At 51.8% G+C, this 24,915-nt stretch overlaps 1 protein-coding gene across 1 annotated transcript; it reads right to left on the minus strand.

Moving 5' to 3' along the window:
- Nucleotides 1-1,078: 1,078 nt before the first annotated feature.
- Nucleotides 1,079-24,454, minus strand: LOC140459566 (PH and SEC7 domain-containing protein 3-like; the record flags this gene model as incomplete). Its single annotated transcript, XM_072553812.1, has 7 exons — nucleotides 1,079-2,912; nucleotides 5,992-6,135; nucleotides 11,122-11,266; nucleotides 11,666-11,811; nucleotides 19,567-19,637; nucleotides 21,203-21,378; nucleotides 24,348-24,454. Coding segments are annotated over 7 exons (1,035 nt in total), but the record flags the coding sequence as incomplete, so codon positions are not given.
- Between the last annotated feature and the right edge of the window lie 461 nt (nucleotides 24,455-24,915).

The following is a 24,915-nucleotide window of genomic DNA, read 5'->3' on the forward strand; positions in this document are numbered from 1 at the left end:
AGCCCATTGACCCATCGGGTCAAGACGGTGCTGGAGAAATTCGGCCTTGTGTCAGCTGACCTCGAAGAGGGTTACCTCAGATTACAACAGCATCTGGACCAGATGGGCCAATGGGCTGAGGAGTGGCAGATGGAGTTTAATTCAGATAAATGCGAGGTGCTGCATTTTGGGAAAGCAAATCTTAGCAGGACTTATACACTTAATGGTAAGGTCCTGGGGAGTGTTGCTGAACAAAGAGACCTTGGAGTGCAGGTTCATAGCTCCTTGAAAGTGGAGTCACAGGTAGATAGGATAGTGAGGAAGGCGTTTGGTATGCTTTCCTTTATTGGTCAGAGTATTGAGTACAGGAGTTGGGAGGTCATGTTGCGGCTGTACAGGACATTGGTTAGGCCACTGTTAGAATATTGTGTGCAATTCTGGTCTCCTTCCTATCGGAAAGATGTTGTGAAAGGGTTCAGAAAAGATTTACAAGGATGTTGGAGGGTTTGAGCTACAGGAAGAGGCTGAACAGGCTGGGGGCTGTTTTCCCTGGAGCGTCGGAGGCTGAGGGGTGACCTTATAGAGGTTTACAAAATCATGAGGGGGCATGGATAGGGTAAATAGGCAAGGTCTTTTCCCCTGGGATGGGGGAGTCCAGAACTAGAGGGACATAGGTTTAGGGTGAGAGGGGAAAGATATAAAAGAGACCTAAGGGGCAACTTTTTCACACAGAGGGTGGTACGTGTATGGAATGAGCTGCCAGAGGATGTGGTGGAGGCTGGTACAACTGCAACATTTAAGAGGCATTTGGATGGGTATATGAATAGGAAGGGTTTGGAGGGATATGGGCCGGGTGCTGGCAGGTGGGACTAGATTGGGTTGGGATATCTGAGTCAGGATGGACGGGTTGGGCCGAATGGCCTGTTTCCATGCTGACTAATGCCATGTGTAGTTCCCTTCTCCCACTTTCACTCCCATTCCTTTTTGTAACAGACGGCTAAATCCCACTCGCCTTCCTCGCAACACACCAACTATATTCCCCCCCGCCCCGCCCCCCCAATTCATTCGCCATCCCCCCCCCCCCCCACCCCACCTCCTGCGTTCCCTCCCTTTCGAATAAATCGCCTCTTCGGTCCTCCTGACCGGCATTCGCATTCTGAAAGAGAAAAGTCTGCCTCAACCTATTTCTGCACGCAAAGCGGCCATGTCTCCTTCGCTCGTCCTCAATCGAGTCGAAGGTAATTACTGTTTATCTTGGTTTCTTTTTAAAAAGGGTGAAGCAACGTTATCCTGAGGGTGGGGAGTGACAGAGAGAGAGAGAGAGACAGACAGGGAGCACAAGAGAGAACGATAGAGAAAGATAGAGAGAGAGAGACAGAGACAGAGAGAGAGACAGAGAGGCACACACACACACAGACTGAGAGAGAGAAAGAGAGAGAGAAAGAGAGAGAGAGAGAGAGAGAGAGAGAGAGAGAGAGAAACCCCAGAGAGTGACAGTGAGAAAGAGACAGAGAGAGAGACAGAAAGACACAGAGAGAGAGAGAGAGAGAGAGAGACACACACACTCACAGACACAGAGAGAGACACAGAGAGAGAGACACAGAGAGAGAGAGACAGAGAGAGAGAGACACAGAGAGAGACAGAGAGACAGACACAGATAGAGAGAGACAGAGAGAGAGACAGACAGAGAAAGACAGAGAGAGAGAGGGAGACACCGGTGGGTGAGGGCTGGGCATGGAAGGAGACTTCTCACTGGGAGATCAAGTATCCTTCTCCACATTTGGGTTGCTACGGAGATGGGGAAACCCAGCTGAGGTGGCACGGATTTGTGAGTCGATCAAATTGCCCGCCTATGCACGCACTCTGGGCACAACAGGGAACGGGTACCATAGAACATTCCGGCACAGTACAGGCCCTTCGGCCCCTCGATGTTACACTGACCTGTGGAACCAATCTGAAGCCCATCTAACCGACACCATTCCATTCTCCTCCATGTGCCTATCCAATGGCCATTTCAATGCCCCTAAAGTTGGCGAGTGTTGCAGGCAGGGCGTTCCACGCCCCCGACTACTCTCTGAGTAAAGACACTACCTCTGACATCTGTCCTGTATCTATCACCCCCTCAGTTTAAAGCTATGTCCCCTCGTGCTCTCCATCGCCATCCAAGGGAAAAGGCTCTCACTGTCCACCCTATCAAACCCTCGTATGTCTCAATTAAGTCACCTCTCAACCTCCTTCTCTCTAACGAAAACAGCCTCAAGTCCCTCAGCCTTTCCTCGTAAGACCTTCCCTCCCACACCAGGCAACATCCTCGATGCCCTTTCCAACGGTTCCTTCCAATCATCTGGCGACCAGAGCTGTCCGCAATACACCAAGTGCGTCAGCGTTTTGTACAGCTGCCTCCAACGCTACAGTGAAAGCTAGAAGAGATATCGGGGTGGCAGTGATGATCCCCTTGCTTCACTGAGTTGGGAGAAAAACGATAAGAGAAAGTGCTTTCAAAAAAAAAACATCATAATTTATATATATATATATATTAAAAAAAAACCCTGCAATTTTCAGTACAAAAATAAAGAACTTCCGTATGGCTTTGGCCAAATATTTCCCAGGGTGCCCTTCTCCTTCAGTCTAACGAGTCTTTCCCCGGCACAGTTGGCCGTCAAGTCCTCAGTCCCCCCTCTCCCGCCTCACAGCGCCTTGCGGCGCCGACTCGGGAGAATTTTCCGATAGGTCCGCCGCTCCGAGACGTTGCGTTTCACCTTGACGATGGGGGTCTGCAGCTCCAGGTTGAGAGACGGGCTGGAGTGCGACTTCTTCAGGGCGCTGAAGCCGTCAGCGCAGTCCCGCAAGCGGCCCTCCAGCTTCTCCAGGTCGTCCGTCCCCTCATTCAGCTTGACCTTCAGGAGGTTGATGTACGTCTCGATGCGACGTTTCTAAGGCCGGGGCGGGGGGGGAAACAAAAAGATCAGGTCAGGCGACGGGGCAAAGTCGAAAGCAGACCCCCGGGGTGGGGGGGGAAGAGGGGAATCCAGCAGGGCCTTCCGCAAGACAAGAGGGAGCCAAGGAGCGGGTTTCTCAAGCAGAGGGTGGCGCGTGGAAGGAGTTGGCAGAGGTTGGCACAAGGAAAGGAGAGGCGGGTAGGAAAGGTTGGACATGGACAGGGGCCGAACGCTTGGCAAAACAGGACTGGCTCCCTCTGGGAAACCTGATGGACACAGACGCGGGTCAAAATCGAAGGGTCCGTTTCGGATCGGATGGAGATAGTCTCAGAAGAGTGGCAGATGGGAGTTGAATTTAGATAAATGAGAGGTGCTGCATTTTGGGGAAGCAGAGTAGATTAGATTCCCTACAGTGTGCAAAACAGGCCCTTCGGCCCAGCCTGGATGGCAACTGGACACCGAGCCTCCAAAGAGTAACCCACCCAGACCCATTTCCCTCTGACTAATGCACCTAACACCATGGTTAGCATGGCCAATCCACCCCAACCTCCACATCCCTGAGCACTATGGGTAATTTAGCACGGCCAATCCACCCCAACCTCCACATCCCTGAGCACTATGGGTAATTTAGCACGGCCAATCCACCCTAACCTGCACATCCCTGAGCACTATGGGTAATTTAGCCTGGCCAATCAACCCTAACCTACACATCTTTGGTCTGTGGGAGGAAACCAGAGCACCCGGAGGAAACCCACGCAGACACGGGGGAGAATGTGCAAACTCCACACAGTCAGTCGCCTGAGGCTGGAATCGAACCCGCGTCTTTCGTGCTGTGAGGCAGCAGTGCTAACCACTGAGCTTAATCTTAGCAGGACTTATCCACTTAATGGTAAGGTCCTAGGGAGTGTTGCTGAACAAAGAGACCTTGGAGTGCAGGTTCATAGCTCCTTGAAAGTGGAGTCGCAGGTAGATAGGATAGTGAGGAAGGCGTTTGGTATGCTTTCCTTTATTGGTCAGAGTATTGAGTACAGGAGTTGGGAGGTCATGTCGCAGCTGTACAGGACATTGGTTAGGCCACTGTTGGAATATTGCGTGCAATTCTGGTCTCCTTCCTATCGGAAGGATGTTGTGAAACTTGAAAGGGTTCAGAAAAGATTTACAAGGATGTTGCCAGGGTTGGAGGATTTGAGCTATAGGGAGAGGCTGAACAGGCTGGGGCTGTTTTCCCTGGAGCGTCGGAGGCTGAGGGGTGACCTTATAGAGGTTTATAAAATCATGAGGGGACATGGATAGGGTAAATAGACAAGGTCTTTTCCCCCTGGGGTCGGGGAGTCCAGAACTAGAGGGGCATAGGTTTAGGGTGAGAGGGGAAAGATATAAAAGAGACCTAAGGGGCAATGTTTTCACACAGAGGGTGGTACGTGTATGGAATGAGCTGCCAGATGATGTGGTGGAGGCTCGTACAATTGCAACATTTAAGAGGCATTTGGATGGGTATATGAATAGGAAGGGTTTGGAGGGATATGGGCCGGGTACTGGCAGGTGGGACTAGATTGGGTTGGGATATCTGGGTCAGCATGGACGGGTTGGACCGAAGGGTCTGTTTCCGTGCTGTACATCTCTATGACTCTATGACCGATGAGGGATGATGGGTCAAATAAACAGACATCACAGCCTCTCTCTCAGCTGTACTGTCCTGCTGTTCTCCCCCACCTCACCCCACACCTCTGCAGGCTCCTTATGATTCCCCCCTTTCCCATGTCTGCTCTTGCGCACTCTCTCACGCCCCGCCCCCTCGCCAACTCGTTTGCCCCTCTTCGTTCGGAAATTCCACTCTTCGGGAAGCGAATTCCCTTCCCGTTTCTCAACCTCCAACCCCCCTCCCCCTCCCCAAATCCCCTCCCTCGGACCTTTTTCAGCACGGGATCCAGCATTCCTGCTTTCCTCACACCCGTTCTCCTTCCCTCTGGAGTCCCCGACCGATCGGGAATCTCTCGAGATGTTGGGAGACCCTCCCCCCCGGGAAAAACAAAAATCAGGGGTTCCTTGGGATGCCGAGTGGACGGGAACAGACTGCCTCCTGGCGGCACCTGCGTTTCATTGCAACGCAGCGCTCCCCCCTGCCCACGATCCGACCCCAATTCCAAACACGCGCATCGGAGCTTCGGGCTGAGGGATCGTTGCAGACGACGAGTTTGAACGCGGGGAGATTATGATCAGTCTTTCCGTCTGGCCTATCAGATTGAAATACAGCTTATTCAATCTCCGTTATTGGGGTGGGAGGGGCAGGGGGTGGCTGAGTGAGAGCCAGTGAGGTAGTCAGACTGAGATCATGGCTTTAATAGTATCCTTCCTATGAGGGGGGGGTTCCAGAACTGGACACACTGCAGAGGAGGAAAGACACCACTTGGACTGGGACAACACATCCATCCCGGGACAAGCCAAACAGAGACACGCACGAGAATTCCTAGAAGCATGGCATTCCAACCGGAACTCTATCAACAAACGCATTGATGTGGACCCCATTTACCACCCTCTGTGAATAAGAACATGTAATGACACTGCCGACACAGGAAATGACACCGCCGACCCAAGGAAACCTGAACACATAAAGTGGGTCGTAACATCAGCGCTTCACCAGAGGCCCACCGAAGATGTTACCTAGTAAGGTGACGAAACGTCTGAAAACGAACCTTCCAGCTCAGCGAGCGAACCTACATCCAGAACCTCAACCTGAGCTACGAACCTTCTCAAAAACTCCAACTTGAACTCCCATCTGCCACCATGGATGGGCCAGGCAGCGGCAAATGGAGTTCAAGCCGCAGAAGGGCGATCGGAAGAGCGATTAATGCGTCTCAAAACGGTTGCGGGAATCCGCCCCCGCCCCCAACCCCGGGAAGCACTGTGGATCAGATAGATGTCCCTGGAGGTAGCCAGGTGGTTAGAGTGGTGGAGGATTATGGGATACTTGGCTTGATTGGATCGACAGTAGGGGTTTGAGAGACGGGTGGGGGGGGGGGGGGGGGGGGGAGGCGATGTAAGAAACACCGCAGGAATAACTCCATCGGCTCACCTCATATTCGAAGTACTCCTGCTTCAGTTTGTATTCTTCAAAGTCCTTGGCCTTCCACTTCCTGTCTGGAAAGGTCATCTGATGGTCGTCGAGGTCGTCCAGTATCGATTGCAGCATGGCATCATGGGATTCCAACTGTTCCTCCTGCGATGGGACACAACATGCTCAGGCCAACCTTTCTCGCTCAGCCTCCGGGGGGACGGGGGTGGGGGGGTGGGGGGGGGGGGGGGGAGTTAGCGGTTAAGGGCGCTGCTTTTGGAAGGCAATGCACCATCCTTACCCGGGCTATGACTGACCCGACACGATTGGTTCTTCACGATTGGCCCAATCAGGAACGGGCAAGGAAAGGTCCCGGCCTAGCCAGCCGCCTCCCGTGAGCGAACCGGGACGGGGAGGGTGCAGGAAGAGAAAGAAAGTCGCTCCCACTTCCGACTGGCCCCCTGATGGTGCCAACGGGGAGTGGAGGTGCCAACCCAGGGCTGTCTCCATGAGCAACTGGCTCCCCCCCCCACCCCCCCAAACCCCTGGGGAGCAAGCCCGGGCCTTCTTTGGCCCCGAGGCAGCACCCACGCCAACCCTTCAGAGGGCGCACGGTCCCCTCAGTGGTGCCCATTCTCCCTTGCAGATGGGCCCTCCCCGGTCCCGGGGACGATGCCCACGCAGGGGAGGAGCGGGCACCTGTTGGCGCCGGTGGCCTCAGAATCTTCCGGCAAAGCAAGCGGGCGAGGCGCAAAATGGAGACCTGCGCCCGTTTTCCAAACCCCGCCCCCCACAGTGCCATCTGTCAAAAGTGGCCACCCCCACTCTGCCACAAAACATGGTCAAACTCGCAAAATGGAAGGCAGAAAGGGGCATTACAGACTGACGCAGAAACTAAGGGGGGACCCAGATCGTTCTCTTTCGGCGCCCGAACCGCTGGACGGGTTTTAAATCGAGACAGGGCGGCTTGAACGCCATCCCCAAAACTGGCCGTTTCCAACGTGGGCCCGACAAAGATGGCTGCCGGAACGGAACCGCCGCCTGCTGCTTCTTAGAAACCTCCAGGCCACAAGCCAATCACTCGGAATGTCACGTCACCTTCGCTCAGTTCGCACCTCGGGCGGGTGGGGTTCGAGCCAGCCCCAGCCAGTTCTGAACTTGCGGCGCCACCAAAACCCATCATGCCTGAGTCGGCGCTAACGGCTCCGCAGTTGCCTGCCGCAAAAACCCAGCTGGACTCAAGCCCAGTCACGTGTCGGGAATAGAAACCCAAATTTTAATTCGGGGGGAGGTAGGCTTGGCTGATTCAATTGGCAGCTTGCGATGCAGATGGAGCCTGACGGTGGGGGTTCAACTCCCACCGCAGCTGAGCTCAAGAAAACATCTCCGCCACAACTTCTCCCTTTCCAGTCGCCCCACGCCAAAGAGGGAGCATCCCTACAGTCCTGGAGGGACAGTGGCGTCTTTACCTTTACGAGATGGATCTTGGCCACCTCCCGACTGTGAGCCCAAGAAGAGGGAGCGATTCTGGGAATACCTCGCTGCCGGTTTTCCCATCTCGAGGGCTCATTGAAGTGCGATCTTCAGAAAGAATCCCGAGTTTTTAAACCAGTGAAGTCAACCGTTTTCTGACTTACAGCTCTGGTGAAATTGACCAATGTCTGATTGACAGTGAAATGAACCAATTGTCTACATCTAACTGCAATAAAATTGACCAATGTCTGATTGACAGTGAAATGAACCAATTGCCAAAGTCTAACTGCAGTGAAATTGACCAATGTCCTGATTGACAGTGAAATGAACCAAATGCCAAAGTCTAACTGCAGTGAAATTGACCAATGTCCTGATTTACAGTGAAATGAACCAATTGTCAACATCTAACTGCAGTGAAATTGACCAATGTCTGATTGACAGTGAAATGAACCAATTGTCAACATCTAACTGCAGTGAAATTGACCAATCTCTGATTGACAGTGAAATGAACCAATTGTCAACAGCTAACTGCAGTGAAATTGACCAATCTCTGATTGACAGTGAAATGAACCAATTGTCAACAGCTAACTGCAGTGAAATTGACCAATCTCTGATTGACAGTGAAATGAACCAATTGTCAACATCTAACTGCAGTGAAATTGACCAATGTCCTGATTTACAGTGAAATGAACCAATTGTCAACATCTAACTGCAGTGAAATTGACCAATGTCTGATTGACAGTGAAATGAACCAATTGTCAACATCTAACTGCAGTGAAATTGACCAATCTCTGATTGACAGTGAAATGAACCAATTGTCAACAGCTAACTGCAGTGAAATTGACCAATCTCTGATTGACAGTGAAATGAACCAATTGTCAACAGCTAACTGCAGTGAAATTGACCAATCTCTGATTGACAGTGAAATGAACCAATTGTCAACAGCTAACTGCAGTGAAATTGACCAATCTCTGATTGACAGTGAAATGAACCAATTGTCAACAGCTAACTGCAGTGAAATTGACCAATCTCTGATTGACAGTGAAATGAACCAATTGTCAACATCTAACTGCAGTGAAATTGACCAATGTCCTGATTTACAGTGAAATGAACCAATTGTCAACATCTAACTGCAGTGAAATTGACCAATGTCTGATTGACAGTGAAATGAACCAATTGTCAACATCTAACTGCAGTGAAATTGACCAATCTCTGATTGACAGTGAAATGAACCAATTGTCAACATCTAACTGCAGTGAAATTGACCAATCTCTGATTGACAGTGAAATGAACCAATTGTCAACATCTAACTGCAATAAAATTGACCAATGTCTGATTGACAGTGAAATGAACCAATTGTCAACAGCTAACTGCAGTGAAATTGACCAATGTCTGATTGACAGTGAAATGAACCAATTGCCAAAGTCTAACTACAGTAAAATTGACCAATGTCTGATTGACAGTGAAATGAACCAATTGTCAACATCTAACTGCAATAAAATTGACCAATGTCTGATTGACAGTGAAATGAACCAATTGTCAACAGCTAACTGCAGTGAAATTGACCAATGTCTGATTGACAGTGAAATGAACCAATTGCCAAAGTCTAACTGTAGTGAAATTGACCAATGTCTGATTGACAGTGAAATGAACCAATTGTCAACAGCTAACTGCAGTGAAATTGACCAATGTCTGATTGACAGTGAAATGAACCAATTGCCAAAGTCTAACTGCAGTGATATTGACCAACGTCCTGATTGACAGTGAAATGAACCAATTGCCAAAGTCTAACTGCAGTGAAATTGACCAATGTCTGATTGACAGTGAAATGAACCAATTGCCAAAGTCTAACTGTAGTGAAATTGACCAATGTCTGATTGACAGTGAAATGAACCAATTGCCAACATCTAACTGCAGTGAAATTGACCAATGTCTGATTGACAGTGAAATGAACCAATTGCCAAAGTCTAACTGCAGTGATATTGACCAACGTCCTGATTGACAGTGAAATGAACCAATTGCCAAAGTCTAACTGCAGTGAAATTGACCAATGTCTGATTGACAGTGAAATGAACCAATTGCCAACATCTAACTGCAGTGAAATTGACCAATGTCTGATTGACAGTGAAATGAACCAATTGCCAAAGTCTAACTGCAGTGATATTGACCAACGTCCTGATTGACAGTGAAATGAACCAATTGCCAAAGTCTAACTGCAGTGAAATTGACCAATGTCTGATTGACAGTGAAATGAACCAATTGTCAACATCTAACTGCAATAAAATTGACCAATGTCTGATTGACAGTGAAATGAACCAATTGTCAACAGCTAACTGCAGTGAAATTGACCAATGTCTGATTGACAGTGAAATGAACCAATTGCCAAAGTCTAACTGCAGTAAAATTGACCAATGTCTGATTGACAGTGAAATGAACCAATTGTCAACAGCTAACTGCAGTGAAATTGACCAATGTCTGATTGACAGTGAATGAACCAATTGCCAAAGTCTAACTGCAGTGAAATTGACCAATGTCTGATTGACAGTGAAATGAACCAATTGTCAACATCTAACTGCAATAAAATTGACCAATGTCTGATTGACAGTGAAATGAACCAATTGTCAAAGTCTAACTGTAGTGAAATTGACCAATGTCTGATTGACAGTGAAATGAACCAATTGTCAACAGCTAACTGCAGTGAAATTGACCAATCTCTGATTGACAGTGAAATGAACCAATTGTCAACATCTAACTGCAATAAAATTGACCAATGTCTGATTGACAGTGAAATGAACCAATTGTCAACAGCTAACTGCAGTGAAATTGACCAATGTCTGATTGACAGTGAAATGAACCAATTGCCAAAGTCTAACTGTAGTGAAATTGACCAATGTCTGATTGACAGTGAAATGAACCAATTGTCAACAGCTAACTGCAGTGAAATTGACCAATGTCTGATTGACAGTGAAATGAACCAATTGCCAAAGTCTAACTGCAGTGATATTGACCAACGTCCTGATTGACAGTGAAATGAATCAATTGCCAAAGTCTAACTGCAGTGAAATTGGCCAATGTCTGATTGACAGTGAAATGAACCAATTGTCAACATCTAACTGCAGTGAAATTGACCAATGTCTGATTGACAGTGAAATGAACCAATTGTCAACAGCTAACTGCAGTGAAATTGACCAATCTCTGATTGACAGTGAAATGAACCAATTGCCAAAGTCTAACTGCAGTGAAATTGACCAATGTCTGATTGACAGTGAAATGAACCAATTGTCAACATCTAACTGCAGTGAAATTGACCAATGTCCTGATTTACAGTGAAATGAACCAATTGTCAACAGCTAACTGCAGTGAAATTGACCAATGTCTGATTGACAGTGAAATGAACCAATTGCCAAAGTCTAACTGCAGTGAAATTGACCAATGTCTGATTGACAGTGAAACTGACCAATTTCCAACAGATAATGACAGCAAAATGGACCAATCTCTGCCTCGCAGGGAAACTGATCAGTTTCCAACTTAGCATTTGATCCCCTGGGACCGAGACCGCGGCATGGACCTCCTATTCTGAAGCCCACACTGGGTTGGGGGCAGGGGGGAATGGGAATGGGCAACTCATTCAGGAAGGCCGGAAGCTCCCTGATCGGCTGGCATCGCGTGGAACCGTACCTCGGACTGCTTGGATGTGACAGAAGGAAGGATGGGGCGGTTGAACTTCCTCTTGGAGCCCACGGCGGCCGGGAAAGGGGGCGAGGAAAACATGGCGGCCACCAGGTTGATCCGAGTGATCCAGGAGCTCATCTGCTCGGCGTTCCTGGTGGTCAGAAAAAAAGAGGAACCTTTCTCGCTTTGACCGTAAAGACCACACCCCCCCCCCATCCGACATTCCTTAAGCTGGTCCCACATTCCCCACGTCTGCTTCCCTGACCCCCCCACCCTGCCATTCCCCGAGTGATCTACCAAACCCGGCCTTCCCACCCTCCCGCAGCTCTCTGGGAGTTTCAGAGGCCCTCTCGCGGGAGACATTCCTCCTCAATCTCAGTCCACCTCTCCCCCCCCCACCCTCAACTCACCCAGGAATGAGCAGGCCTGGTGGATTGGAGGCTTCGATATTCCCTCCCGCCCAAGGGATCAGCCAGGTTTCCCAGCGCCACCCCGCCCTCCCCCAAACCCCCACTGCCCGTCGCGGCCCTGAACCGCCCTCCCCACTCACTCGGCCTGAAAGAGGAAGATCCGCCAGTCGGCCGTCTTCAGCCGGAAGACGTGCGGCCTCTTGTTGTATTCCTCAGCTCTGCAAGCCAGGGAGTGGTGAATGCTGATGGCTTCTTCAGAAGCCTGTTTGCTAGGCCCGAGCTCCTCCTGCTGGCACCGAACAGAGGCAGAGAGCTCGAGTCAGAGAGATGTACAGCATGGAAATGAAAAGAATATAGAAAACAAAATATTCCTCAGCTCTGGAAGCAAAGGAGTATGAACGCTTTTGGCTTCTTCTGAAAGCCTGTTTTGCTAGGCCCGAACTCCTCCTTACAGGCGCCGAACAGAGACAAGGGCTTCGAGTCAGAGAGACGTGCAGCGTAGAAAACAGAAAGAGTACGGAAAACGCGTTGACGGCCGATGGTCAAGCCACCTCAGAGTCCCGCGGTCGGTTTAATCAGAGAGACACTGAGCTGGTGGGTCCCCTCACGGTCAGCCCCAGTCGGTGCTGGGAATCCAACACCCTGCCCTGTTGGCGTTCCCTCACAAGCCGGCCCCCACCCCCACCCCTGATGGGGAGAGAATCGCCATAGCAGAGAGCTGGACCCCTCTCGGCCCTGGCCCCTGTCCCTCCAAACCTTTCCAATGCAGGGACCTATCTGAACATCCTCCCACTGTACCTTGTGCAAGTTCAAACCACCCCTCTGCGTTCAAAGAAATTTGCCCCTCGTGTTCCTCTTTTAAATCTTTCACCTCTCCCGTTCAAGAAAAAAAGTGCCCCTGGGTCTTGAATCCTCCCCACACGAGGGAAAAGACACCGACCGTTCACCTTATCTATCGCCCTCTGGATTTTACAAACCTCTAATAAGGTCATCCCCCCCCCCCACCAAAACTCCCACGGGGAGAAAAGTCCCGTTATAATTCCTTCCCGGCAACTTCCTGATAAATCCTTCCGAACCCACTCCATAAGACGCTTCTGATGACAGAACTGGGGACAGTTCTCCAGACGAGGCCTCACCAATGTCCTGTACAACCCCAACTCAAAGCTCTGAGCAACGAAGGCAAGTGTGGCTAACACCGTCTGTCTACCTGTGAGGCAAAATGCGAATAATGATGGACCCCTCTGCTCGACAGCACTGCCCAAGGCCCTACGGTTAAGTGGGCAAGTCCCACCTGTGTTTGTGTCGCCAAAATGCCACCCCTCGCACTTATCCAAATTAAACTCCGTCTGCCTCTCCTCAGCCCACTGACCCAATTGAGTGAGATTTCTTTGTAACCTTCTTCATCAATTTGAGTGGCCCACACCAACATACTAACCACGTCTTCTGTATCCTCAGCTAAATCGCTTATTGAACTGACAAACAGTGGAAGGCCCAGCACCGATCGTTGTGGCACTCCACTGGTCTCAGCTTCCAGTCTGAGAAACAACCCTCCACCATCATACTCTGTCTTCAACCATTAAGCCAAATCTATCTTCGATTGGCAGGCTCCCCCAAACCCATGCGGTTCGAACATTACAAATTAGCCCACCATGTAGAACAGGGATTAGAATTCCAAGAGCGTGGAAACAAGCAACAAGTCCACACCGACCCTCCGAAAAATAACTCACCCAGACCCATTCCCCATTCCCTATATTTGCCCCTGACTAATGCAACTAACCTGCACATCCCTGAACACTATGGGTAATTTAGCATGGCCCAATCCACCCTAACCTGCACATCCCTGAGCACTATGGGTAATTTACCATGGCAATCTACCCTCACCTGCACATCCTGAGCACTATGGGCAATTTAGCATGGCCAATCCACCCTAACCTGCACATCCCTGAGCACTATGGGTAATTTCACATGGCCAATCCACCCTAACCTGCACATCCCTGAGCACTATGGTAATTTAGCACGGCCAATCTACCCTAACCTGCACATCCCTGAGCATTATGGGTAATTTAGCATGGCCAATCCACCCTAATTTGCATATCCCTGGATATTATGGGTAATTTAGCATGGCCAATCCACCCTAACCTGCACATCCCTGAGCAGTATGGGGTAATTTAGCATGGTCAATCCACCCTAACCTGCACACCCGAGCACTACGGGTAATTTAGCATGGCCATCCACCCTAACCTGCACATCCCTGAACACTATGGGTAATTTAGCACGGCCAATCCACCCGAACCTGCACATCCCTGAGCACTACGGGTAATTTAGCACGGTCAATCCACCCTAACCTGCACATCCCTGAGCACTATGGTAATTTAGCATGGCCAATCCAACCTAACCTGCACATCCCTGAACACTACGGGTAATTTAGCATGGCCAATCCACCCTAACCTGCACATCCCTGAGCACTACGGGTAATTTAGCACGGTCAATCCACCCTAACCTGCACATCCCTGAGCACTATGGTAATTTAGCATGGCCAATCCAACCTAACCTGCACATCCCTGAACACTATGGGTAATTTAGCACGGCCAATCCACCCTAATTTGCACATCTTTGGACTGTGGAGGAAACTTGAGCACCTGGAGGAAACCCACGCAGACACGGGGGGGAGAATGTGCAAACTCCACACAGACAGTCGCCCCGAGACTGGAATCGAACCTGGGTCCCTGGTGCCATGAGGTAGCCGTGCTACCCACTGTGCCACCCAGCTCTGTCTCTCTCCTTCCCCCCGCCCCCCGCTTTCGGAGGAGTCTTGCCTGAAACATGAACCACCTCTCCACGTCGAATCTCCCACACTCGACCCTCTCTACCTACCCCCCTCTCCCCTCCCCTGCTGCCTAACCTCAACTCTAATCCCCCCCTCTCCTTCTACCCAGCCTCTGTCCCCCTCTGGCTCTGCCCAGACTCGAACCTGTCACCGACTTTAGGGGGGGGAAGGGAATTGGAGGTAAGCGAGCGGGCACTCTTTCGGCCTCCATAACCTTGTCAACGGCTTCGCCAAAATCCAAGTCAACATCTCCTGCTCTGCCCTCCGCGATCCTCTGGTTTTCCCCCTCGAGAAACCTCAGTCCGTTTGTGAGACAGGGTGCTGGAAAAGCGCATCTGCCTCAGGCAGCATCCCGAGCAGCAGGAGGATCAACGCTTCCAGCATTATTGGTTCCTCTTGAAGGGCTCCTTCTCGAAGTGCCGATTCTCCTGCTCCTCAGATGCTGCCTGAATGGATGCGCTTTTTCCAGCACTCCCCACCCCCACACGCTCTTTGACCACAGTCAGCACCTCACCCTCGGGTTTAGCCTATGCAGAAAGATTGAGAGTTCCTCCTCCCCCCTCAACTTCCCATAAGGTCCTGGGATACGCACAGTGGCTCAGTGGTTAGCACGGCTGCCTCACGGCGCCAGGGACCCGGGTTCGATTCCAGTCTCGGGGCGACTGTCTGTGTGGGAGTTTGCACGTTCTCCCCCGTGTCTGCGTGGGTTTCCTCCGGGTGCTCCGGTTTCCTTTAGGGATGTGTAGGTTAGGGTGGATTGGCCATGCTAAATTACCCATAGTGCTCAGGGATGTGTAGGTTAGGGTGGGTTGGCCGTGCTAAATTACCCATAGTGCTCAGGGATGTGTAGGTTAGGGTGGGTTGGCCGTGCTAAATTACCCATAGTGCTCAGGGATGTGTAGGTTAGGGTGGATTGGCCGTGCTAAATTACCATAGTGCTCAGGGATGTGTAGGTTAGGGTGGATTGGCCGTGCTAAATTACCATAGTGCTCAGGGATGTGCAGGTTAGGGTTGATTGGCCATGCTAAATTACCCATAGTGCTCAGGGATGTGTAGGTTAGGGTGGATTGGCCTTGCTAAATTACCCATAGTGCTCAGGGATGTGTAGGTTAGGGTGGATTGGCCTTGCTAAATTACCCATAGTGCTCAGGGATGTGTAGGTTAGGGTGGATTGGCCTTGCTAAATTACCCATAGTGTTCAGGGATGTGTAGGTTAGGGTGGATTGGCCTTGCTAAATTACCCATAGTGTTAGGTGCGTTAGACAGAGGGAAATGGGTCTGGGTGGGTTAATCTGCGGAGGGTCAGTGTGGACTGGTTGGGCCAAAGGGCCTGTTTCCACACTGGAGGGAAGCTAATCTAATCGAATGCTTACTGACACTTCCAAACAGATCCAATGTTTGTGAAAACATGAATATTTGATTTCTCTGCGTTCTCTGAACTTTCTTTCTCACACAGTAAACACCAATGTGGAAATATTCATTTAATCCTTCTGCCATCTCCTGGGGGGTCAACTAAAGGCCACCCTCCTTGATCTTTATGAGGCCCTACACTGACTCACTCTCTTTTTCCCTCTCTATTCCCCCTCTCTCTGTCTCTCCCTCCTCTCTCCCTCTTTTCTCTGTCTCTCTCTCCTCTCTGTTTCTCTTCTCCCTCTCTCCCCCTCTCCCTCTCTCTCTCTTCCCCCTTCTCCCCACTCTATTTTCTCTTCTGTCTCTCTCCCTTCTCTCTCCCTCCTTCTCTCTCTCTTCCCACTTCTCTCTCTATCCCCACTCTTTTCTCTCTCTCTTCTGTCTCTCTCCTTCTCCCCCTTCTCTCTCTTTCCTTCTCCTTCTCCTCCCTTCCCCCTTCTCTCTCTCCTCTCTCTCTCTCTCCCTCTCCCTCCCTTCTCTCTCTCTTTCCCCCCCTTCTCTCTCTATCCCACTCTCTTTTCTCTCTATCTCTTCTGTCTCTCTCCTTCTCTCTCTCTTCCCCCTTCTCTCTCTCCCCCTTCTCCTTCTCTCCTCTCCCATCTCTCTTTCTCTCTCTCTTCCCCCTTCTCTCTCTATCCCCACTCTCTTCTGTCTCTTTCCTTCTCCCCTTTCTCTCTCTCTCTTCCCCCCCCCCCTTCTCCTTCTCTCCCATCTCTCTCCCCCTTCTCCTTCTCTCCCTCCTCTCTCTCTCTCCTCGCTCTCTCTCTTCCCCCTTCTCTCTCTCATTCCCCACTCTCTTTTCTCTCTCTCTCCCTCCCTTTTCTCTCTCTTCCCCCCTTCTCTCTCTCTCTCTCTTCCCCCATTCTCTCTTCTCTCTCTCTTCTGTCTCTCTCCTTCTCCCCCTTCTCCTTCTCTCCCTCTCCCATCTCTCTCCCTCCCTTCTCTCTCTCTCTTCCCCTTCTCTCTATCCCCTTCTCTCTCTCTCTCCCTCTCCCATCTCTCTCCTCCCTTCTCTCTCTCTCTTCCCCCTTCTCTCTCTCTCTTTTCTCTCTCTCTCTCTATCCCACTCTCTTTTCTCCCTCTCCCTTCTCTCTCTCTCTTCCCCCCTTCTCTCTCTCTCTCTATCCCCACTCTCTTTTCTCCCTCTCCCATCTCTCTCCTTTTCCCCTTCTCTCTCTCCCTCTCCCATCTCTCTCTCTCTCTTTCTCCATCTCTCTCTCTCGTTGCTCTCTTGCTCTCAATGTGAACCCTTTCGGATTGCCTTCAGCCTCCTTCGCCAGAGCGATCTCACATCGTCCCGCTCCCTCCTCCCCCCATTTGCCTTCCCGATCTCCCTCTTCCGAAAGCCCCTCGGCTCTATATCTGTTCCCGAGATTCGTTTGAACCCCGCGGCGAGGATGCTTTCATATTCCTGACGGGAATCCCAGTGCCTCGACCCCAACAGAACGGGGTGACTCTGAACTCTCGGGTTTACCTGGGCTTCCGAAAGCCTCCCTCCCCCTTGTCAGAGGGCCTTTTACCCCAGGGGACGGCTGACTCCAGTCAGCGTTAGGAAGGTCGTGGCTCACTCCAGTTCAAAAACTTGAACGTTTACAGGGAAGGCTCACCCTTTTCCATCAGCGTTTTTAAAACAAAAAGATTTCAGGAAGCTACACTCAAAGCGTTCCCCCCCCGATCACCTGGGTCACTTCGCACTTGGCCTTCATTTCCCAGGAAAACTTTCCCGAACAGATTTAACAAATTCTTCGCCCTCCGAGCAACTCCTAGGAGCACCGCAGATGCTGGAAGATCAGAGTCCAGAGAGTGTGGGGGGGGGGGGGGAGCTGGAAAAGCACAGCCGGTCGGGCAGCATCCGAGGAGCAGGAGAATCGAGGTTTCGGGCACAGACCCCTTCATCAGGGAATTTTCCCTCTCCAGCTCCTTGGATGCTGCCTGACCTGCCGAGCTTTCCCAGCACCACACACCTCTGGATGACTGTGTCAACGTTTGGAAAATTATTTGCATCAACCTTTCTATTCGGAAATCTCTCCTCATATTTCTTTCCTCAATTTCCTTTTTGACTACTTGGAGGGGTGGATGAAGTGGGGGGGGACTGGCGGGGCTGACTGAGCCTTCCACCTGGAGGCGGAGGCCCCTGCGCCTAAATCTACACAGGCTCCATTTTCCCGCAGTAGGCCCAAGGCCTGAGCTACGCCAATACCAATGCTCACAGCCACGCCTTCTCCTGAGCTTGTGAATCACGGGGGATGTGGTAAATTGGGTGTAAATCCCAGAGCACTCTGACCCCTCGGAGAGAAATTCTCCTTTCATTCGACCCACACGCTTTCCGAAGTATTTTTCTCCAGATAGAGCAGCCAGGTTTTCCTGAATTAAAAATAAAACGCGAATCTCTGTTCTTTTCGAACGTGAAACCTGGAACAATGAGCTGCTTGTTCTGTCCGTCCCTCAACAAGCCTTACCCATCAGACTCCTCTTACACTGAAATGAATGCAGTTGAACTTTGCAGCGTTTACCTCGTCCCCTGACTTGCTCTCTCCTGTGTTTTTGAGGGAGCCCGCTGTTTTCCGACTCAGAAGCGGTGAGGATGGGTTCTTCGAGTCATAGAGTCATAGAGATGTACATCACGGAAACAGACCCTTCGGTCCAACCCATCCATGCTGACCCCGATATCCCAACCCAATCTAGTCCCACCTGCCAGCACCCGGCCCATATCCCTCCAAACCCTTCCTATTCATATACCCATCCAAATGCCTCTTAAATGTTGCAATTGTTCCAGCCTCCACCACTTCCTCTGGCAGCTCATTCCATACACGTACCACCCTCTGGGTGAAAAAGTTGCCCCTTAGGTCTCTTTTATATCTTTCCCCTCTCACCCCTAACCTATGCCCCTCTAGTTCTGGACTCCCTCACCCCAGGGAAAAGACCTTGTCCATTTATCCTATCCATGTCCCCTCATGATTTTATAAACCTCTATAAGGTCACCCCTCAGCCTCCGACACTCCAGGGAAAACAGCCCCCAGCCTCTCCCTGTCGCTCAAATTCTCCAACCTTGTAAATCTCTTCTGCACCCTTTCAAGTTTCACAACATCCTTCCTGAAGCAGGGAGGACCAGGATCAAACGCAGTATTTCAAAAGCGGCCTAACCAATGTCCTGTAAAGCCGCAACATGACCTCCCAACTCAATGCACTGACCAATGAAGGCAAGCATACCAAACGCTTTTATCACGCCCCTCCCCCACCCCACCCCCCCCCCACCCCGTCTCCCTGCCACTCCACTTTTAAGGAACCAGAAATCCACACCCTAAGACCTTCCTCAACCGTACGGCAGGCCAAACCCTTTATTTTTGGCCTCTGTTCTGAACTCCACTCCCTTAGCTCCTAGCCCCATCCCTCTCCTGGGGTAAAGCCAGTTCCTGTAATCGAGACTAGCTTCCGGTCCCACGTTCGCGCAAGTGTCCAAAGTCACCTGGAACATCGCCTGACTGAGCCTTCCACCTGGTGGCGGAGGCCCCTGCGCCTAAATCTACACAGGCTCCATTTTCCCGCAGTAGGCCCAAGGCCTGAGCTACGCCAATACCAATGCTCACAGCCACGCCTTCTCCTGAGCTTGTGATTCTCCCGGGGGATGTGGTAAATTGGGTGTAAATCCCAGAGCACTCTGACCCCTCGGAGAGGAATTAAGGTAAGGAGAGGCTAGATTAGCTGGTTTCTTTGGAGCAGGGAAGGCTCTCTCACGCGTGCGCACACACACACACACACACACATCCTACAGGGGTTTAAAGACCTAGGGGTAACTGGCCTGACCTTCATGAGGTAGATGACGGTCCCCTTCAAGATGGCGTAAAATGTTTTCCACCTCCTCTTCCCCCACGGAGCTGTAAAACACAAAAACATTCATTTGTGGAGGATGACGCCAGCTCCCAGCTCCCTCTCCTCCATGCCTCGTGTTAAAGTACAGCCCCTTCGGCCAACCCGTCCATGCTGACCCAGATATCCCAACCCAATCTAGTCCAACCTGCCAGACCCGGCCTATATCCCTCCAAACCCTTCCTATTCATATACCCATCCAAATGCCTCTTAAATGTTGCAATTGTACCAGCCCTCCACCACTTCCTCTGGCAGCTCATTCCATACACGTACCACCCTCTGTGTGAAAAAGTTGCCCCTTAGGTCCCTTTTATATCTTTCCCCCCTCACCGTAAACCTATGCCCCTCTAGTTCTGGACTCCCCCGCCCCAGGGGAAAAGACCTTGTCTATTTATCCTATCCATGTCCCCTCGTGATTTTATAAACCTCTATAAGGTCACCCCTCAGCCTCCGACGCTCCAGGGAAAACAGCCCCAGCCTGTTTAGCCTATCTCGAAAGCACAAACCTTCCAGTCACGGTAGCATCCTGGTAGATCTTTCCCACACCCTTTCCAGTTTAATGTCATCCTTCCGATAGGAAGGAGACCAGAATTGCACGCAATATTCCAACAGTGGCCTAACCAATGTCCTGTACAGCTGCAACATGACCTCCCAACTCCTGTACTCAATACTGACTGTGTGGAGTTTGCACGTTCTCCCCGTGTCTGCGTGGGTTTCCTCCGGGTGCTCCGGTTTCCTCCCACAGTCCAAAGATGTGCAGGCCAGGTGAATTGGCCAGGCTAAATTGCCCATAGTGTTAGGTAAGGGGTAAATGTAAATGTAGATGTAGGGGTATGGGTGGGTTACGCTTCGGCGGGGCGGTGTGGACTTGTTGGGCCGAAGGGCCTGTTTCCACACTGTAAGTAATCTAATCTAATCTAATCTAATCTACTCTGACCAATAAAGGAAAGCATACCCAACACCTTCTTCACTATCCTATCTACCAGTGACTCCACTTTCAAGGAGCTATGAACCTGCACTCCAAGGTCTCTTTGTTCAGCAAACACTCCCTAGGACCTTACCATTAAGTGTATAAGACCTGCTAAGGTTTGCTTTCCCAAAATGCAGCACCTCACATTTATCTGAATTAAACTCCATCTGCCACTCCTCAGCCCATTGGCCCATCTGGTCCAGATCCTGTTGTAATCTGAGGTAACCCTCTTCGCTGTCCACTACACCTCCAATTTTGGTGTCATCTGCAAACTTACTAACTGTGCCTCTTATGCTCACATCCAAATCATTTATGTAAATGACAAAAAGTAGAGGGCCCAGCCCCGATCCTTGTGGCACTCCACTGGTCACAGGCCTCCAGTCTGAAAAACAACCCTCCCCCACCACCCTCTGTCTTCTACCTTCGAGCCAGTTCTGTATCCAATTGGCTAGTTCTCCCTGGACCCCCTGAGGTCTAACCTTGTCGACAGCTTCGCTAAAGGTGGCGCGGCCTACTGCCATCCGCTGTATTCGCCCCCCTTTCCCGAGAGCCCACTCCTGTTTGCGAGAGACTGAGGGATTCTGCTTTCCCCCGCTCACTCACTCTTCTTGCCGTCGATGTCGGCGTGCACCTTGCGGCTCAGGAGCCCCTCTTTGTAGGTGGGTGCTTTCTCATCGGGGGGCACCTCCAGGAAGGGGTTGCCTTTGGCCTTGACCCGGGGCACGTTGATCAGGTCGTCGCCGTCGGGCACGAGGGACTTCTGCAGCTCCTCGGCGTCTCTGGAAGAGCAAGCACGCCTGGTCAGACCCAACGAGGGGGAGGGGGGGGGTGGGTAACTCCCAGCTTCCCCCTCCCGCCACTCCCCACAGCCCGTTTCCTCCCCCATCGTCACAGAGACGTACAGCACAGATCCAGACCATTCAGCCCAACCCGTCCATGCCCACCCACACATCCGTAATTAATAGAACACAGAACGCTCCAGTGGGGTTCAGGCCCTTCGGCCCCTCGATGTTGCACCGACCTGTGGAACCAATCTGAAGCCCAGCTAACCTGCACGGTGGCACAGTGGTTAGCACTGCTACATCACAACGCCAGAGACCCGGGTTCAATACCCGCCTCAGGCAACTGTCTGTGTGGAGTTTGCACATTCTCCTCCCTTTTCTGCGTTGGTTTCCTCCAGGTGCTCCGGTTTCCTCCCACAGACCAAAGATGTGCAGGTTAGGCTGAATTGACCATGCTAAATTACCCATAGTGCTCAGGGATGTGCAGGTTAGGGTGGATTGGCCATGCTAAATTACCCATAGTGCTCAGGGATGTGTAGGTTAGGGTGAATTGGCCATGCTAAATTACCCATAGTGCTCAGGGATGTGCAGGTTAGGGTGGATTGGCCATGCTAAATTACCCATAGTGCTCAGGGATATGCAGGTTAGGGTGGATTGGCCATGCTAAATTACCATAGTGCCCAGGGATGTGTAGGTTAGGGTGGATTGGCCATGCTAAATTACCCATAGTGCTCAGGGATGTGTAGGTTAGGGGTGGATTGGCCATGCTAAATTACCCATAGTGTGCAGGGATGTGCATTAGGGTGGATTGGCCATGCTGAATTACCCATAGTGCTCAGGGATGTGCAGGTTAGGGTGGATTGGCCATGCTAAATTACCATAGTGTTAGGTGAAGGGGTAAATGTAAGGGAATGGGTCTGGGTGGGTTGCTCTTCGGAGGGTCAGTGTGGACGTGTTGGGCCGAAGCGCCTGTTTCCACAATGTAGGGATCTAAATTCTAATCATATGCCTATCCAATGACCATTTCAATGCCCTTAAAGTTGGCGAGTCTCCTCTTGTTGCAGGCAGTGCGTTCCACGCCCCCTACTACTCTCTGAGTAAAGACACTACCTCTGACATCTGTCCTATATCTATCACCCCCTCCATTTAAAGCTATGTCCCCTCGTGTTAGCCACCACCATCCAAGGGAAAAGGCTCTCACTGTCCACCCTATCGAACCCTCTGATTATTTTATATGTCTCAATTAATTCACCTCTCCAATCTAGTCCCACCTGCCAGCACCCGGCCCATATCCCTCCAAACCCTTCCTATTCATATACCCATCCAAATGCCTCTTCAATGTTGCAATTGTACCAGCCTCCAGCACTTCCTCTGGCAGCTCATTCCATACACGTACCACCCTCTGGGTGACAAAGTTGCCCCTTAGGTCCCTTTTATATCTTTCCCCTCTCACCCTAAACCTATGCCCCTCTAGTTCTGGACTCCCCCCACCCCAGGGGGAAAAGACCTTGTCTATTTACCCTATTCATGCCCCCTCATAATTTTATAAACCTCTATAAGGTCACCCCTCAGCCTCCGACACTCCAGGAAAACAGCCCCCAGCCTGTTCAGCCTCTCCCTGTAGCTCAAACCCTCCAACATCCTTGTAAATCCTTTCTGAACCTTTTCAAGTTTCACAACATCCTTCCTGTAGCAGGGAGACCAGAATCGCATGCAATATTCCCAAAAGTGGGCCTGGCCCAAGTCAGGAGGCTGTGAGGGAATATTCCCCACTTGCCCTGGATGGGGGGGGGGGGGGGGGGGGGGGGGGGGCAGCTCCAACAACACTCGACACCATCCAGGGACAAAGCGGCCCCCATTCGATTGTCCCCACCCCCACAAACCCCCACTCTCCTCCGCCCCCCCCCGACGCTCAGTAACAGCAGTGGGTACCATCTACAAGACGCACTGCAGCAACTCCCCCAGGCTCCTCAGACAGCACCTTCCAAACCCCCACGGCCACTTCCATCGGGAAGGACAAGGGGCAGCAGGTACATGGGAACACCACTCCGAGCCCCTGCCCCGAGCCTTGGAAATATCTCGGAGCGCCTCTTCACTTCCAAATTTGGGACTCCCTCCCTCAGGGCGCTAGGCTGGGGGGAATGGGCCAACGAGCCCACATCTCCAAATGTAATCAACTAAGCATTTCACTTCTACACTAGAGAGAGAGAGAGAGAGGGAGAGGGAGAGAGAGAGAGAGGACAGAGAGAGAGAGAGAGAGAGAGAGAGAGAGGACAGAGAGAGAGAGAGAGAGAGAGAGAGAGAGAGAGAGAGAGAGAGGAGAGAGGAGAGAGAGAGAGAGAGAGAGAGAGAGAGGGAGAGAGGAGACAGAGAGAGAGAGAGAGAGAGAGAGAGAGAGAGAGAGAGAGAGAGAGAGAGAAAGAAAGAGACAAGACAGAGAGAGAGGACAGAAAGAGAGAGAGAGCGCATCAGAGAGTGAGTCACAGAGACACCAAGACAGAGCAAACATAGAGAGAGAGAAGAAGTAATGAGAGAGATAGAGAGAGCGCGCGCGAGTGAGCGAGAGACATAGAGAGACACAGACAGACAGGGGAGGGACACAGATAGAGAGAGCGAGAGAGAGAGCAAGGAGAGACAGCGAGAGCAAGAAACACACAGAGAAAGACAGAGATGAGTGGGGGTGGGGGTGGGGGTGGGGGTGGGGGGGGGGGGGGAGAGAGAGAGAGAGAGAGAGAGCAAGAAAGTGAGAGAGTGAGAGAGACAGAGACAGAGGGAGACAGAGACAGAGGGAGACAGAGACAGAGGGAGACAGAGACAGAGGGAGACAGAGACAGAGTAGAAAGAGACAGAGTAGAGTGAGACAGAGACGGAGAGAGAGAGAGACAGAGACAGAGAGAGAGAGAGAGAGAGAGAGAGAGCCCCCTTGCCCCGGTATTCCTGGAGAGGAGTGTTCAACAGTTACTTACACCGCCCATTCCAGTTTCTCGTTTTTGATTGATTGATATAAGGCCTGGAGAGCAGAAACAAACAAATGGGTGTTGAAAGGTGTGGGGCAAATATCACCACCAGCCCCCCCCCCCCACCACCACCACCAGCCCCCCCCCCCCCCCCCCCCCCACCACCACCAGCCCCCCCCCCCCCCCCACCACCACCACCACCAGCCCCCCCCCCCCCCACCACCACCACCACCAGCCCCCCCCCCCCCCCCCCCACCACCACCAGCCCCCCCCCCCCCCCACCACCACCAGCCCCCCCCCCCACCACCACCACCAGCCCCCCCCCCCACCACCACCACACAGCCCCCCCCCCCACCACCACCAGCCCCCCCCCACCCCCACCACCACCAGCCCCCCCCGCCCCCACCACCACCAGCCCCCCCCCGCCCCCACCACCACCAGCCCCCCCCCAGCCCCCCCACCTCCCCACCCCCACCAGCCCCCCCCCCACCACCAGCCGCCCCCCCCCCCCCACCACCAGCCCCCCCCCCACCACCAGCTCCCCCCCCACCACCAGCACCCCCCCCCACCACCACCA

This window comes from Chiloscyllium punctatum, chromosome 35 (genome assembly GCF_047496795.1).
Source record: "Chiloscyllium punctatum isolate Juve2018m chromosome 35, sChiPun1.3, whole genome shotgun sequence".
NCBI classification, from domain to species: Eukaryota; Metazoa; Chordata; class Chondrichthyes; order Orectolobiformes; family Hemiscylliidae; genus Chiloscyllium; species Chiloscyllium punctatum.